General features: G+C 41.3%; 1 protein-coding gene across 1 annotated transcript; it reads right to left on the bottom strand.

Moving 5' to 3' along the window:
- Window positions 1–218: 218 nt before the first annotated feature.
- LOC307083261 (uncharacterized protein) lies at window positions 219–12,324 on the bottom strand (the record flags this gene model as incomplete). Its single annotated transcript, XM_079747094.1, has 13 exons — window positions 11,748–12,324; window positions 11,398–11,480; window positions 11,125–11,281; window positions 10,694–10,855; window positions 10,418–10,543; window positions 10,049–10,272; window positions 9,791–9,906; window positions 2,073–2,497; window positions 1,549–1,631; window positions 1,240–1,396; window positions 827–988; window positions 615–740; window positions 219–494 (listed from the first exon to the last, which is right to left on the bottom strand). Exons 1-13 carry the CDS (start codon window positions 12,186–12,188, stop codon window positions 219–221), a joined length of 2,538 nt encoding a protein of 845 aa, XP_079603220.1. The 5' UTR covers window positions 12,189–12,324.
- Window positions 12,325–18,588: the final 6,264 nt, after the last annotated feature.

Raw genomic sequence — 18,588 nt, 5'->3', positions numbered from 1 at the left:
CATTTGCTTTGGATTACAAAAAGATCCTCTCCCTAATATTTTTGTTTGTTTTGATGTCCTGTCGACATATGTACCACCTTTGTTTATGTTCTGTAAATGAAAACTCAATGAAAAGCAAATGACCAAAGAAATTAAGTCTCATGTCAGTTCCTTAGAAAAGTTTTATTTTTCAGATTTCTGTGAACGGTACATAGTTTAGGCACAAGTACGTGTAAGATTTATTGTACAATAGTAGTAGTAGTGTAAGTTCTAGTAGTAGTAGTAGAAGTAGAATCAGACAGCTCTCCGTCCATCAGCCTCCTGTACTCAGCGATCTCCAGCTCCAGCCTGGTCTTGATGTCCAGCAGCATCTGGTACTGTTCTCTCTGGTTAGCCAGGCCGGCCCTCAGTTCTCCCAGCTGTTCCTCCAGAGCTGTCACCTGTCTCTGGTAGCCTGCCAGCATGTTGCCATACCGGCCCTGTGTATCTCCCAGGGTGCCTTCAAGAGATGCTTTCTGTAGAACACAACCAAGGAGAAAGTGTATTGATGACAAATTCCAATGGCTTCACAATTCAAGGAGGGATCAGGGTGAATTGAGACTGAATCAACTTAATAATGGAACTTGTTAACCCACCATGCTTAATTGGGACTGGAGCTCAATCTCCAGGCTCTGTAGGGTGCGTTTGACCTCGGTGATCTCAGAACGAGAGCTTTGGAGTGTTTCAGTGCTGACAGAAACTTCCTTGTTCAGCTCCTCTGACTGAAATCGAAAATCACAAAGAATAAATACAAAATCATATCCATTTCATATTGGATTCAGTATTAGGCAAGGGAAGGTAGGTCTACCTTTGCTTGGAACCAGACTTCCAGTGCCTTGCGGTTCTTGGTGGCAACGGCCTCATAGTGCTCCCTCATTGTTGCCAGGGTGACAGACATATCCTCCTGTGGTGCGGCATCGACCTCCACGTTCACCTGACCTCCAATACTGGAGCGTGCAAGTAGAAGGTCCTGTAGAAAGAAAGGGCAACTTGGGTCAAAAGACTCATCCAATGATTGAATGCCATTCCTAGCCATGTTAGTGGTCCTGATTGATGTGTTTGTGCTGACAGGTGTTATTTTATATATTTAAAGGGAGTGGTCATCGTCATGTAACATGAAGTGATTAAATGATGTGATTTTGGTCATTGATTACCTAATTTTTGACCTTTGTCTGCATGGCCACATAGTGCACTCTGAAATACATGTTCACAGCCCCTTACCTCTTCGTGGTTTCTCTTGATTTGAATAAGCTCCTCCCTCAGCCCTTCAACCTGCATCTCTAGGTCAGCTCTGCTCATGGTCAGCTCGTCATAGAGCCTCTTGAGTCCGGCAATGTCTGCCTCCACACTTTGGCGCATGTTGAGCTCATTGTCATGTCTGCAATCAAAACCAAAATACAACAGTTTTGTACAAACTTTTTTGAAATATTACTCAAATTATATTATTATATAAAAGAAAAGTTATATTAATAATAATTTAATGCTACATATATGTATAACATCCAATGTTGCTTCTGCTGATGTACTAACTTAACCCTGAAGTCTTCTGCGGCAAGCGTAGCATTGTCAATAGCCAGAATGACTGCTCCTCTTGAGCGGGTTGCATCAATTATCTGTAATGAGGAACAACATTTATTCGGTCAATATTTAATTATCTTATCCATTTTTTAATTGCTCAAATTATTTACTTAATATTTATGTAAAGTAAGTTTTCTGGTCAGTCAAACTAGTTCAATTTGCCCCAGGGAATACTTTAGGGCGTGGCTATACACACATGCGGAATACAGAGCTGTGCTTGGCCTGCTTCCTCAAAGAAAACAGCCTCAAATGTCTCACCTGGTCTTTCTGTCATAGAACAGGTCTTTGTTTGACAAGGCATCATCACACATCACACATTAATTGATACACAGACATGGGATTGCCCATAACCCATTTGAAATGACTTCATCTTACGACAACCTTGTTGCTTTCATCTTAATACAAAGTAGTTCAAAAAAGCTCACACTGTATGATAACTGTATGTTCTCATGATGTCAGGCTTAAAGTGGTCTCACCTGCTCCTGAAGGAGCCTGATGGTGGCCTTGTGGGCGGTGCAGTCGTGAGTCTCCACCGAGGTCTTGTTCAACAAGAACTGCTGGATCTTCGCCTCCAGATCGGCGTTGGCCCTCTCCAGGGTGCGCACCTTCTCCAGGTAGCTGCCCAGGCGGTCGTTCAGGTTCTGCATGGTGGCCTTCTTAGAGTCGTTGATGTCCAGGGCGTCCGACAGCTGGAAGCCCGATCCGCCAGAAGCAAAGCCAGAGCCGGCCCCGGCGGCCCCGAAGGACCTGGAGGCGTTGGTGCTGGAGATGCGGACCCCGCTACCTCCGGCTCCACCGTACACGCTTCCGGCCCGCATGGAGCCCAGGCGGCTGCCGCCGGATCCACCGTAGGAACGAGAGAAGGAGGAAGTCATGGCTGCTGTGTGAGGGTCTGACTGCTCTGAGAGGAGAAGAGAACTGGTGTCAAGCGGTTGGACATCGCCCCTTTTATGCCACAAAAACGCCTGCCCAACCCCCACGCCTGTGGGCAAATGTTTGAAATTCGGACACACACACAAGCGCTGACATGTGCTTCCAAAATGCAAACCTTTCTGCATTCCAAGAAACAGGCGCTATTTAAAATATGTGGTCTACTTAAGCTGAGGTGTATGGATCTTTAATGGCCTCAGAATCTTCTGGCATTCCTTCTGAAAAAAATGTATGGGGCCTTCTTACGTCCATTAACCCGTCCCAATTGTCCGAGTAAATTGGCCAAGATACAAATCAAATACACACACACGCACACACACACACACACACACACACACACACACACACACAGACACACACACACACACACACACACAAACACACTTTTGTTTATGTATGGATTCCATACGTCTAGTCTCTACTTGTCTCAATACCGGTTTGAAAGGAGATGCGTAAATCTGCCAACAGACTTTGGTTGTCTCAGTGTGAGACCACAATGGAATAGTGTTCTCTTTCAGGCAAATGAAAGAGAGGACAAGAAAGGCTTCAAAGAACTAAAGCTTAACAGTGGTTGTATGAAGCACAAATTGGTCTTACATTTGAAAATGTTCTGATTACCTTAGCTACTCTGTACTTTGTCAAGGTATCTTTTGTAAACTATGCCGTTGAGTGTTTTTTGTAGTTACTCCAACTTTGAAAGTGAAAGTCAATTATTGAAAAAGAATTCTGCATTTTGGCAATTTTTGCAGAATGCCAGATTGTTAAGAATACTTCTTAATGTGTGATTGTTCTTAAAGATTGCATCAGCCTTTAGAATGAGAATCTTTACTCAACCAGCTCTAAAACCACAGAAGTGTTTTATAGGATGGCTGAAAGCCAGTGTTAGCACAATTACATGTAAATGCACATCTTCATGGTTACCTGGATCCTCTAAACAAAAAAAACAAAAAAAGATTTTTCTAGTACTTATTGTTGCGTACTGACAACGTGTCAGTGTGTGTATGTTAGTGTCCATCTGCGCCTGTGTGTGTGTGTGTGTGTGTGTGTGTGTGTGTGTGTGTGTGTGTGTGCGAGCCTGTGCGTGTTCATGCCTGCAGGCACACATAGAAGTTCAATGGCTTAAAATTATTGTATTTTGAGGGAAATCATTGTATGCGAGTCACAACCCAAATAAAAAATGGTTGGCACCATTGAGTGAAGAAAACAATTATTTATTGAAAGCACCAACTTTTTGAAGTCACCTTAATGACAGTTAGAGTCTCAGTAAAGTTTCTACGATTTTCTAAAGGCAGCCGAAAAGCTTTAATCGTCAAGGACTATTTCACCAAGTCCATTAATCTCTTTGACATGCCTGACCAAAAAGCCACCACTGTCACTTTGAGGGCTACATCCTGGAAAACAGGGCTACTGTGAACACTGCACACAAAGATTGGAGGTAGTTGGTATCAGAAGGTTTGAGACATTTGCGCGGGAAGGTGGGTGAGACGAAAAACATACACCACACCATACAATCAAAAACCAATTGGTAAATACACTCCTGTCTTGTGAAGGGGAATGTGACACTTTTCTGATGCCAGTCGTGTTTGCGTTCAACACCAGTGTCCATACAAATATTTTACTTTTTATAGAAGTGAAGGGTTTGTCTTTTTTTGTACATTATTATACAATTATGTTGTAATATATATAATAATATTACTATACTAATAATAATATGGTTAAGTACTGCCTTCTTTTTTTCTCCTTCTTTATAAGGCATTGCTTATTCACATATTAGTAAGAGTATGAGTGATAAAATACAGAAGCCATGTTTCTTATATATAGTACAAGGCATTTATTTATATTTAGAGCAAAATGTGTATTGTTTTCAAGTAAAATATTTGCTTTGCAATGAATGTAATTACACTTAATGAATTAAATGAAAAATGAAAAAAAAATATATAAAAGTGCAGCACGTTCGGTTGACCGCTGAGTGACAGTGGGTTTCGGAGGAACGAGGTTGTAGTTTACGTTCACCTCTTGTCATTTTTGTAATTTACAGCTGGCCCCTGTGAGGTAAAATACATTGCATTCAGGTGAGTAGGAATAACCCGACAACAGTAGCATATCAAACGTCTGCCATTACTGTCTTCTGATAAGTATATAAGTATTATACAGTATATTATTTCTCATCAAGTAATATCTTCACTGTCTGCTGAATGCTACACGTTGTGTATAGCCTACTGTTAATTTAAAACAACCAACACCACATTCCCTTTAAATAATACAACAGCTTAAAGTCACATTTTATCTAGGACTTGTGTTTGATACATTTAAGGGCCAATTGTTCATAAAATGCCTCAGTGAATTTAAAGTGTGCCTCCCCAGTTCAACACTGGATCATACAATATGACTGCATTGTGGTATCATCATATGATACTGTTTTATCTACATTGAAGATATAGATAGTTTTCCAACAGTATCATTAAATGTATTTTGCATGCTATGGTGGTTACTACTATCATTTTGAACGTGAGCCAAATGGGTGCTTACCTATGTAGTTAAACACATGCAAGATTGGCGTCCCTCTGTAGTCCTATCTCGTTGCTAAGCTCTCCATGTTGAGAATACTGCACAAATGTTTACAGTCATAGGCTCTCTCCTCTGGTCAGATCATCTTCATGGGTCGTTGATTCACCCGAACGTTTGAGCTTTACATGGACAGCTTTGGCAACAGATTTTGCAGCAAACTGGACTGAAGAATCGTGATCCATCATGAGTGAGCAATAAATGCAATAGAATAAAAAAAAACAAAGAGTGGACAACTATCTTGTTCAACGACTTCCTTCCTCTCTCTCTGTGTTTCCCGTATTTCCTGAACGTCAGGGGTAAAAGATCAGATGACGCCGTTAACGCTCGATAAAATTGCCCGGCACATTACCATATATAAAAGTAAGGATTTCTCTGAGTTTAGAGATGGTAGAACCACTTAGGATAATGTAAGTACCCAAGAAAACGAAATATATAAAATAGGTCAAGTTGTTCATGCCACAATCCTACAAATGATCTTACTACTATAATAGCAGGCATGTTGCACCAGTTACTCAAGTTACTCATGTGCGCATGTGCCAAGCAGCCTGCAGCTCACACACACACACAGCACGCGCAAACGCATACATACACCGCAAGCACGCACATAAACACTGCATACACACACCGCAAACACACGCACATACGCACACAGACACACAAACACACAATCACACGCACACACCGCACGTCAAGACAAATGCAGCGAACACACTCGCCGAGCTAAGACGTTATGTTTTTAAACATAACGGTTCCGCCATCAACTCACGCGCAGGTAAGAACACACACACACGCGCACACACCGCAGCGACACCTGCCCAGGTAAGACGTTATGTTTTTAGACATAACGGCTCCGCCATCAACACACACGTGCAGGTAAGAACACACACACACACCGCAGCGACACAGTCACCAAGGTAACAGAGCCGTTATGTTTTTAAACATAACGGCTCTGTTGTCGACAAACTCTTCCAGGTAACACGTTCTGTCTATAGACTGTAGAAATTGCGATAAAAGAAGGGAAGAGGCAATTTCTCACCTCGACAAGCAACGGCGGGCCGTTAATTTTGTCATATAAAAACCGTTAAATTCAAACATTGCACTAAGAGTCACAGAAGTCACGTGATATTAAAGAGACAGTGTACCTATAACACAGAACGAAAACATGTCAATAACACAGTATGGTGAATTATGTCTATAGAGTCCACCACAAGAGTACACATCGTTGCTCAAATGTAATATTGCTCTCCTCCTTGAGCCTCCCGAAATGTCTTTACACTTTGTTGCTCAAACTTTATGTTACTCTTCTCCTTGAGTCTCCCCAAATATCTTGTGATATTGATATCCCCCCCTCCCCCCTGCGGTCTTTTTTAGTTGTTCTATTTTTCTTATATTTTGTGTGTATGCTATGTGTGACTGTAGGCTACTGCTGCCTGTCTTGGCCAGGACACTGGGAGAGATGTTTAATCTCAATGATGATTATTATTTTCAACTAACCAATAGTACTTAATAATTGATTTGCATGCATAGTATACTACACTTTCCATTGAACAATTATCCCTGTTATCATAAATTGACTAATTTTATAATGTAATCAAATGCTCACACACTAGACGCTTTCAGACACACGTGTAAGTCCTGATATTCTCCTGACGGGCCGTATGTGTGAACAACACATCCTGACATTTGTACCTGAAAATCTCCTGAATATTACTACCCCTGAGGTAGTATTTTTTCTCCGTAGGAAATGTAAATTACCTTATATGTGAATGAGGAGTAGAAAGTCGGTATTTCTCACACCACTTCAGTGGGTGTGTTGATGACCTTTCTGCATGTCATTGAGTGGCCCCCTAAATGATAATCAGCCTGTTGCCTTTGGTTCGGTATGTAAGAAATGTTATACGTTGTAAAATTATAGGCAAAATGTTATTATATTATGTGCTCAGAAATTTGTTACATTATCGACTGGGATTTCTACATTATTGCTATGGGTTTAATTACAACTAGAGGTTGAGGTACGAAAACTCTAGTATCTTTAAAGGTCCCATATTATACCACCAGGTGTGACTGATCTATCCATCACACATCTAGGTGGAAACGCCCACTTCTGATGTCAGAAGAGGCACATTTTCCAAAATGGCTTGTAATGGCTAATGACAGACTCACACTTGTTGGTATAATATGGGACCTGTATTGGCTTGTGATTGGAAACAGTTGTTTTTTTTATTATTATTATTTGGAATAACTATGACGCCAAACTAAAAAAAAAAGGTCTGGGATATGTGTCTAAATAAACAATCCCAAAGAGAGCTGTCATAAACCAGCTCCCCACTGGAGGGGGACTTACTTGGTAAATCAACAAATGGACAGGATCGACGAGGAAGGAGTCACATATCAGATTTATAGCCCATTTGGGCATGAACCTCTTAACCTTTAATTAAGACAGGGAACGGTGCTACAACCTGCATGTGAACTTTCCTTTGGCACCCACCTTCCACATTGCAGAGGGATGCTGCCAGCCCTGGTAACCCCGCTGGCTTGTTCATTTTTACCAAGGACATGGGCTCTGTTCTGGAACCTGATGCTGCTTTAGTTGATTCCCCTGACCATGCACTGGGCCCATTTGTGTTCTCCCAAGCTGGGAGGTCAGCTGTACACTTAATGACATATACATGCTCATGTGTTTCTGATTCTCTCTGTGCATATTGGATTCTTATGTGTTTGTAACTGCTGTTATGCACTTATTATGTGTGGTGTTTGCTGCCATGTTCTGTCAATTTTAAAAGATGTATGTACAGGGTAACTCAGAGCGATTCTCACATATTTTGTTACTTGAGCGCCAATCACATGGCCTGTTTATTTGTGTTGTGTTTAAATGCGCACTTCTTTTAAATTGTTTATTTTAAAATCTTTTTTTGTGCATAGAAATGGAAACATTTCTTTAAGTAAGTTAGTAAGTATGCAGGCACTGGATTGAACAGTCTTTTTGAGGTTAATGCCTTGGAGCGAGTTATAAAATAAATGGATGCAGTTATCTTGACAGCCCCGGAGAACAAGTTGATGAGACTTCGTATAAGTAAGAGCTTCTTTGAAGCCCATTCACATTGGATACCACACTACTATACCAAGTCACGTTACGGGAGTTTAATATTATTGATACCAAATGATTGTTCCAATACGAATTATCACACATCTGACAACTCTGCTGAATTATTTTGCATTATTTAAGGGTTATCCAAAAACAGGAAAAATGCCTTTAGCTAATAAGTAGAACCTAAATGACCCACAGCAAAGGCACAGCACTAGGTGTAGCCCAGCCACGTTCAACATGTCCCTAGGTTGCCGACTACTCCCCTTTCATTGAATAGGGTTTTTGATAACCAAGTCAGGTCAAGAGTGAATGAACTGCCTGATGTGCACCGTCGACATGTGTTAAGATATTCTGTTGAGTGCAAAATGGTTTGTCATAGCCACAGCTCTTCTGCTGTGTGGTCTCCCCATGTGCCTGCCACACCCCATGTTTGTCTCCGTGCTGCGCCTGCCAAACTCAACTGTTCACACCTGGCCTGCATCAGCTCATCAACTCCCCTTTAAATGCACCTGTTTTCCCTGCTGTCGCTGCCAGATCGCGCATCAACCTTCAGTGGTGGTTATTCGTACCTGGCTCCAGTATTCACATTTACAAGTCATTTATTCTCCTGTTGAAATAACCTTTGTTTCCTTTTGCCTTTGCGCTTTGTGGATCAACACCTCCAGCCTGATGCTCGCCACTCTCCAACCTGCCCCCTGCCTCACTCCTGGTCTGCTCCAAATAAACCTGTCCATTACTCCAACCCCAGTCCTGTCTGTGTTCTGCTCTTGGGTCCAGCAGCTATCCAACCTTAACATGGCTGAATGCAGAATATGTCTGAATGGGTGGGGCCCAGCAGATATGCCAAATATCTCTGAATAAAACATGAGCTTGCAGATTATAGGTATAGGTTAGCTGTTATATTATTCACCAATACAATATTGAATGCCCCAAAAATGTATTACATTAGTTATTTGACATCCCAATATAATACAATACTAATAATGCATGTTGTGAGTGGTTGTGACCACCCATAACTTTTGACCATAGGATATCATGGTTTCCCTCCATGAACTATTCAACCTGCAAACACGTAGCTGACTATCTTATTTTGTCATTTAAACTACCTGTTTTACTCTGAAGTTGGAAGTCATATTACACAAAACCTACTCAGACATCTATGTTAATGGTAAATCATTGTCTATCCATTGAGCCTCAGGCCTACATCTTCCTAGTGTCCTGTTGTGCAGGCAATGGCAACCAAGCCTTATCAACTTTATTGTGGCAACCATGCTACATAACAATCATTTATACTGGAATTACAAATGATTCTTTAGGGCAGTTGTCCTTGACCCAAAGGTCAATTCCCAATGTCAACTAATATGAACCTTGCTTCCATATTCTCAAGCAAGGCATCAAAATTCCAACAGGGTAAAGTAAAGACAGCACTTTTCTCATGTTTTAAGAAAAAAATCAAGAGACACCAGGTAAGTTTCAACACTTTATTTTGCTTTTCCGTTGGTCTATGATGTTGGTCAGGGGATAAGCCTGATAGACAAATAGAACCAGGTTATGGTTTGTGAGTGTTGAGAGCACAGTCTTCTGGCTGGCTTCATCATGGTTTCTAGCTGGTTTCGCTGCTGACCACGACGCCATCCACCACCTCTTCAATGATGGTCACCACCTTTGTTGTTACTGTGCTTGTTGAGCTGCTTGTGTTGCTTGAGCTGCTTTTGGAAACCATGCTGAGGACAGGAGGAACACAATTGATATATTAACACAGGTTGAGGTTTTGTGCTAATGTCATATTCTCCTTCCCTGAATGTCACAGCACGTACGTACAGTCATCAGAGTCTCTCTCAAAAATGTGAAATGGTCCCCCCTCACCTGGAAGACATATCCCCGTCCAACAGCCTCCTGTACTCAGCGATCTCCATCTCCAGTCTGGTCTTGATGTCCAGCAGCATCTGGTACTCCTGTCCCTGTCGGCCCAGATCAGCTCTGAGCTGCACCAGCTGCTCCTCCATGCTGGTCACCTGGTTCTGGTAGCCAGCCAGAGACATGGAGTAGCGGTTCGAGATCTCTGCCAAGGAGCCCTCCAGCGACGATTTCTACACATGGACACAAATCAGTCAAAGCAATCAGTCAGGTTGCTCAGTGATAACAATAGTCTTGACTTAGGATCAGGTGCAGTTAAATCAATCAGGTCATCAGTGATATTATGAGGATCAGATGATTTCATAATGTTTGGGTTACCATGCTGAGCTGCGACTGCAGTTCGATCTCAAGACTCTGCAGAGTTCTCTTGACCTCCGTCATCTCAGACCTGGATGTATTGAGAGTCTGTGTGCTGACGATGACTTCCGTTTGGAGATTCTCAGACTATTTCAGGGGGTGAAAAGAAAGGGTTCAGTTTTGAGTCATGCGTTTATCAATCATCATGTCTTGTTGTTGTGTATCTAGGAGTAAAAATCGAAGAAATTCAGTAGAAAGGTTCATACATTTTCATATAAGCGCAAATGTTTTGCCTACCTTAGTCTGGAACCATGCCTCCAGTTCTTTTTGGCTCTTGGCGGACGCGGCCTCGTAGTGTTCCCTCACTTCAGCGATGATCTTGCTGAGGTCCACCTGGGGCGCAGCATCCACCTCTACGTTGACCTGTCCGCTCATCTGGGTGCGCGCAAGCAGGAGCTCCTAGAGGAGGAACAAAAACACAAATCCAAAGGATGCATCATTGCCCCTGTCCTCACCTCACTTGTAATAAATCGGTTTAATGTTTGCATGAGCAGGGAAAGTGATTAAAATAAAAACAGGAGGAAAGAGATGAAATTTCGGTAGATTTTTCTGAAGTGCAAGGATGTTAAATTAGTTCTCCAAATGGTTTTCTGATAACTGTCACGGTTAAAGTTGGCTACATCAAAACTAGCACTGGGTTTTGGCACCAGAAGGAGGATTTCACTAACCTCCTCGTGGTTCTTCTTGAGGAAGATCAGTTCCTCTCTCAGGCCCTCAATCTGCATCTCCAGATCGGTTCTGACCATAGTCAGTTCATCAAGAACCTTTCTGAGCCCAGCGATGTCTGCTTCGACGGACTGGCGCATAGCCAGCTCATTTTCATACCTGCAGAGCAGACCATTCTTTGTTTTTACTTGAATACTTTTGCTGTGCAGTCAACGGTATCTTTTGAAATATACTAAATGGTTGGATATACTTTATGACCAAAGAGAAGTACTTACTTGACTCTGAAGTCGTCAGCAGCCAGCTTGGCATTGTCAATGGATAGGTAGACTCTGCTGTTGCCACAGATGGCATCCTGGATCTAGAGGGAAAAAACGGTGGCTTTCTTATTAGATGCAGGGATTTATCGGCCCAACTTGTCTCTGACATCGGCTCACATTATTAAGGTATTTAAGAATGTAAGATGACGATTACTATACAATATAAGTAAGCAATTCCACTTCCACCTGTCAACATTCTAATACAACCGGTTTCATAACTAATCGGTGACTTGGTCGGGTAAACAAAGCATCATGAGTCATGTGTAAAGGAAAGGCCATGTATTGAAGAAGATAACATGCTCAATTACCTTGCCCTGGAGATCAGCGATGGTGAGCTGGAAGGCGGCGTAGTCTCTGGCCGCTGGCGAGGTCTTGCTATCAAGAAGCTGGCGGATCTTCAGCTCCAGGTCAGAATTGGCCAACTCCAGGCTGCGCACCTTGGCAAGGTAGGTGGCCAGGCGGTCGTTCAGGTTCTGCATGGTGGCCTTCTCATTGGTAGACAAATCAATGCTTTCAGACATGTTGAACCCGCCACCGGCACCGAAACCACCGCCGCCACCGCCTCCGGATGAGAAGGACCTGGATGCACTGGAGCTGGAGATACGAGAGCCCGAGCCCCCTGCACCCCCGTACACACTCATAGCTCTCATGCCCATGCCTGAGCCCATGCCTGAGCCCATGCCTGAGCTTGATAGCCGACTTCCACCTTGTGAGCTCCTCATGGAGCTGCTGCTGGAGTAAAAGGCCATGTTGTTGTGGTGGTTTCAGTGATGCCGGAGGCAGTGATTCTCTGTCAGCAGTAGAGGAGAGAGTGAAGATCTGCTGAATGAGCTGTGTTTTATATAGAGTGTTGGAATGTAGGAAAGGAGGAATAGAGGCAAAGAGGGGGAGGCAGGCAGTGAGAGGGAGCGTAATCATGCCAAATGTGGGAGGAGGCAAATGGACCTGTGGACCCCATGAAGATCTTGACACACAGAATGTGGGTGTGGGCATGACAGTACAATAAATCCTAACCAACCATGCATCCATCTATTTATTTACCTTCCAGGGTTCTTGTGAAATATTAACAGAATAGAGAATGTAGGAATGTATTGGAGGTCAGTATTATCGCTTTGCCTTTTATAGTATGTATATTTTGTAGTAGTAACCAAGGTTGATGAATGGAATTGGCCTGGTTTATCTTACTGTGACAGAGGTACAACTGGTTTTAAGGGTAAAGTCATTGTTTGACTAACAAGTCCCCTTGCCCACTAAAGCGACTTTAACGCCTGGCCTCATCTTGAGTAAACAGCACTGACAATGAGATGAAATTCCAATGCTGAAGGACAAGGTCAAACCACTGTGTTAAAATGAAAACATAAAGCTTACATACAAAACCCAATAGTTGGAAAGACCCTGATTATCAATTAAAGGTTGAAAAACATTATCCTTTGTAGTATAATTAAAAAGGATTTTTTTTAGTTAGAGTCTTGAGGAGATTGGCATTAATGATCAGTTCTTTGCTGGAAGCATGTTCCAACGTCCCTGTCTAGCTGGAGGGGGAATTCAGGAGGCTTTCTTTGTGCTCATCACGCAAGAAGGATTTTTTTTTTAATGAACCAGCATGTTCTGTTCATCCAGATATAAAAATGACTGTGGTTGATTAAATATGTACTCAACAATCATAATAATATTTGAATTATCAACCCATCAACACATGTGTGCTGTGTAATGGTGGGGACATGGGTGATGACATGTTTTTAACCTTCTTATGGGCAAAGACCCCATCCCCACCTGAGAAATATCAGAAATATCCCCAAAATATATATATTAGATACTTTTTTAAAAGTTGCAGGCAAGTACAATTCTGCACAATAAAAAAATATACAATGCTATATATTACCTGGGACCTCATTAATTATTTGGCCATTCATTATATTTATTCCATTATACATTTCGTAGTTTACACACAGTTTGGACCATATCATCATTGTCCAATATGAACCAAAGCCCGCTGTATATGCAGTATATTGTAAACATGCACCTGTCATGTCCACCTACCTCATGTATATAAAGTTACCTGTTAAACATCCCATATGTATTCCAGCATCTCAAGACTCTGCATTATTGCAACAAACTTCATTGTCTTTTTTTGTATGTTTAATCTTTTATCTTTATCTCTATTGTGTATGACTGCATTGAAAGCATAGAAAGAAAACGGTATCAAATTCATGTATGTGTTATATATATATATATATATACAGACTGGGCCAATAAAGCTGATGACTGATTCTGCATCTGTAGCCTGTATGGGCTCCTTGGTATATAAGAACTTTAAGAACATTATGTCTTGTTCTTTGGGGTTGAAGGCCTGTCAAGCGTTGTCCAAATCTACGCTAGTGTTTACTTTATATACCGAAAACTGAAATGAGAACAATGATGTGCAGGATTGTCACCGATGTCATGCATCAGAATAAACACGTACAATCTGAATGTAAAACAAGTACTGATGCTTTCTGGGGTCAGTGATCTAGAAGAGGCAGTTTGTTTCTCTCTCCACCATGTGTTGCAAGAGGCGTTATTGACTTGGATTGTATATTTCACACTTTTTTGAGAAGATTTATGAAAGGCCGATTAAATGCTTAGTATCTTAGTAAGCCGCTGTCATGAAGTTGGTGTTGGCCTCACTTTCACCATTCCTCCCTTCCTCTACCAGTCCTGGGGCACAAAGCCACACCTTGGAAACCTGCTTCAGCCGGTCCCACTATTAACCTGTCAGGCGTGTTTATACACGCGTCTTTGCATTGCATCTACGGTTTCAGTGAATGTCAAAAACATGCTGGAGGTGAGTTAAGCTGCAGAGTTATATAATAATGCTGATAAAGACCCCACCTTTCTGCATTATGAAAGGAAAGAGAAATGTTCAGAGACAGGCGGTTTCCCCTATAGATGTATAGGCTTCATTAGATGGCCTCTTTTTGACAGAGTCTCAAAATATGCTGACAGTTTAGCGTATCGTGAAACTTGGGCAGTTTGCAATTTTTATACGAGCAAAACATGTGTCCAACTCCCCTCTAAGAAGAGGTACATGCAACCTATACTTATATAAACCTATATATATATTTGTTGCAGATATAGTTGTAAGTATGTTCATCAAAATTCTATGGACAGGACCATAAAAAATGAATCTGCTAACCTAAACCATAACTTGGAAATAATATTTGACCATCATCATCTACAGCACTAAAATGCCTCTACTGTTTCCATGATTTACTTATACCAAGAGAATAAATTTTTATGAGTGTACTAAAGTCAATTTTCTAGTCAACCCCCGGCTATAGTTCACACTTTAACAGGGTGTGTCCACCACTGCATTCCCGGCTCTTTTTATTTTTAGACGTACCTACTTGATGATGTTTATTCAGCTTGATGTTTTCTTAAATCCTGCGACCTGCCTGTAAAACTACAGTTCAATGACATCACAGGCCACGGATCGTCTTCTGACTAACTTTTTTTTCATCTTCTGCCGTAACTTTTCAACCGCAGACAATAGTTTTATTTTTCAAAATGATGTTAAAATACAACTAGAATAGAATCGTTCTGAACCCACTGGGGTGCTAACTGTACGCATCGTACTGTTGCTACATGCTTCATGCCATCAATATATTTCTCCGGCGCACTTTTCTTTTCTTCACTCTCCTGTCCATAACAGGCCTACAAGCATATGGAAATAAAGAAGTAGATACAAAAAAAACTAAAATAAAATATACATATATATGTGTATTCACTCTGTGGGGAAAAAGGCCACCATGAAGGAGGATGGGTTGGTCACCCATGTGCACACAATCTCACCCAACCTCATGGAGAAATGCTCCTTATGCACGTCACATTCCAAGAGGCCATAATCATCGCTCAGCACAACATGCAAACGTCACATAGTAAAAGCAATAAGATAAGACATTTGATTTCAGCGCTAAAACAGCAACAAAAAAACAACAAGACTCCCAGCGCCGTCAAGAATAACAAACTCATGTTTCTAAAATCGGGCAACATAACATCCAAACTAGTTCGATTTCATCTCCCTCACCCATGTCTTAACATTGCCTTGAGGTTAACGGCTTCGTCTGCACACACGCACAATACCTCTACATGTTACTATTTGTCTGACATTAGAATTGAATACCTTCTCAGGCACTCGTTTGTGGTTGAAGAATTTCAGGGCGCGATGGGGAGGTTAGTCCTCTCGTGTAGGAGTTGACAGGACAAGTCCCTCTTGGATCCCTGCACTGTTTGAATTATGTTTATTAGAAATGTTTTTGCTCATCGCGAGCCTTGATCTTCATGTCATTTGGATGACATGAATTAATAAGTAAAAACATCTTTTTATTTTTCGCATAAATAAATGGTAGAATGAAGTAGCGCGTTTACTCATCAACCCATGTCACTCTTGAAACATGAGGATTATTGTGTATTTTTTTGAAAATAGGCATGCTATTTTTGCTTACGTGATGTTGCTTTATGTCTTCGATGCTCCAACATCACTGAGCAACTTTCTTTGAGCAACTTTACCACTTAAATCATTCAAAATCCAAGCAGACTATTTTTCAAATGGACATGTGAAAGTACTCTAGTGAGTGATTATGCATTGTGATTGTGATTGAGGAGTGAGTAAGTGTATCCTAACACGTATGTTATTTAGAGTGCAGGTGGTGGCTTGCCACTTTGGTTTATGACAAAACTTAATTTGCTACACATGGGTGCCATCTTAATTTCTAATTTCGTTGGGTTCTGTGGGGGGGGGGGTGTATATTGCATTGGCCATGTCCCAAGCTAACCAACCGACAGAATGGTGTGCTGTTGTCAACATAATAATTAATTTTAATTGGTGAGATGAATAGGTGAATAGATCTGGTGGATAATAATTTGAAAGAATGAGGCGACAGGAAATGAAAAACTGGCGCCATTGAATGAGGTAATAGGGAAATCAAAGTAGGGCAAGAACAATGAAAAAGAAGGAATGAATGCATGACAGAAGTAGTCTTGTAAAGCCAAGGCATCTGAGTCGAACCCCTACAATGTTTTATGAAGCACATCGGATAGATATGTAGCAGATTGACAACATATTACTTGGCACGCAGGCATTTTATGTGAGCGTAAGAGGAAGAGAAAGACAGAGAGAGAGAGAGAGAGAGAGAGAGACAGGGAGAGAGAGAGAGAGAGAGAGAGAGAGAGAGAGAGAGAGAGAGAGGGAGAGGGAGAGAGAGAGAGAGAGAGAGAGGGAGGGAGAGAGAGAGAGGGAGAGAGAGAGAGAGAGAGAGGGAGAGGGAGAGGGAGGGAGAGAGGGAGAGGGAGAGAGAGAGAGAGAGTGAGCACTGGTTAAAGGGTTAGTAATTGCACAACACTGGATAGCCTTTATCAGAAGATTATGTGTGTGTGCGTGTGTGTGTGTGTGTGTGCATGCGTGCGTGCGTGTGTGTGTGTGTGTGTGTGTGTGCGTGTGTGTGCTTGGGGTAGTGAATATGATATTTTCCAATAAACTAAAGTTTAAGATAAATACATTTAACAGTTTTTCTTTAGACTGGTTGGCTACCGTAGCATGTCATGTTTAATAATAGCAGTGGAGAAGTATTTTGTTTTCGACTCAATACTAACAATACTGTACAATACTTACAAACAAATAGAGCCTACTAACACTTTTAAACAACTTTTTATTCATATATTTTAATCTGGAAAGTAAACAACACTTTTTGAGATAAACATTTACATTCTTCAATGTTTAAGACATCTACTTTGAATGCAAATCAAGTTCCAGAGTGTATTAAATAGCATAAAAAATAGAGCTTGATTATCAACAACTTTTTCCAGGGATAGGCTCTCCTTTGGAGGTGTCCTCATGTAGAAGCGTCGCTGCATGAAGGCATGGGGAGGTGGAACACGGAGCACTGAGAGACATAGAAAGACGCATAGGATGAGTGTACACATGGAATTAAAGGTGGTGAGTTTCGAATGACTGAAGAAAAGCGTATTTTAAGTCACATCCAAATCCACATCAACACATCTTCAGACTGTATTTACTTAGTGTTTATTTTGGTATGTTTTCTTAAGTACCCTCAGTCAGATGCTCTGTGTGTGCCAAGTTCCTGTTGCACCTTCAGCAAGAATAAACACCTTTAAATGGAATAATTATCACCTGTCATGGCTTTGTCCCATGTGTTGTGTGCACGCCAAAGCAGACTACCGCTCAAGCTTTCACACACGGCCCGCTCCCAGCCAACATCTCTAGCTTCACTACAAAAAATGCCTTTTCAAGTTCTACTGTTCCAGTTCAAAATGTTTGGTTCCATAAGTTAAGTTCTACCGTTTCAGTTCAAATGTTTTGCTGCATTGTTCGGTTCTACAGTTTGCATTCAAAAATGTTGGTTTTTAAGTTAGGTTCTACCATTTCAGTTCAAAATGTTTGGTTCCATATGTTCACTTCTACAGTTTCAGTTCAACATTATTGGCTCCATTTGTTAAGTTCTACCGTTTCAGTTCAAAATGTTTGGTTCCATAAGTTAAGTTCTACCGTTTCAGTTCATAAGTTAATTTCTACCGTCCACATTTAGTACAATATTGTTGGTTTGATGAATTCAGTTCTATTAAGTTCAACTCATAATATTCAGTTGTGATGTGTTCAGTTTGTCGGGGTTCGCTGTGTAGTGGCACCTGTGGTAAGAAACAGGGAAATGTTGATGTATAGTCTTTAATAGTTAAGATAACACAAGATGAGACAAGATAAGACTGACCTAATCATAACCTAATCACTGGAGGGGGAAAGCTGAGGAATGCACTGGCACTGCGAAGACCTGCCTCTTCCTCACCCGACATTGGATTTATTTGATAGGACATGCGGCAGATCATCATGGAGAGAAGGCAGACATTAAAAATAAATTGGCCCATAGACATGAGTACGCGAATGCACACAAAAGAATAAAGATACAGGGAAATAAATCATTTTGGAGAATTGTTTAAGGCCATAAAGCCATCATCCACCAACATGATTTAACATCCTTTGCAACTTGCAACTAATGTGGCCATAATTACCACAATCATTATTACACCTTCAGGATGACAGGTACATATTTTCTCATAAAAATAACAGCAATCTAATGAATCAGGTCTGGATATAAT

This window comes from Pollachius pollachius (assembly GCF_949987615.1).
Source record: "Pollachius pollachius genome assembly, chromosome: 11".
Lineage (NCBI taxonomy): Eukaryota > Metazoa > Chordata > Actinopteri > Gadiformes > Gadidae > Pollachius > Pollachius pollachius.
The sequence above is the reverse complement of the archived record's forward strand: the minus strand, read 5'-3'. Positions and strand labels throughout refer to the sequence as shown.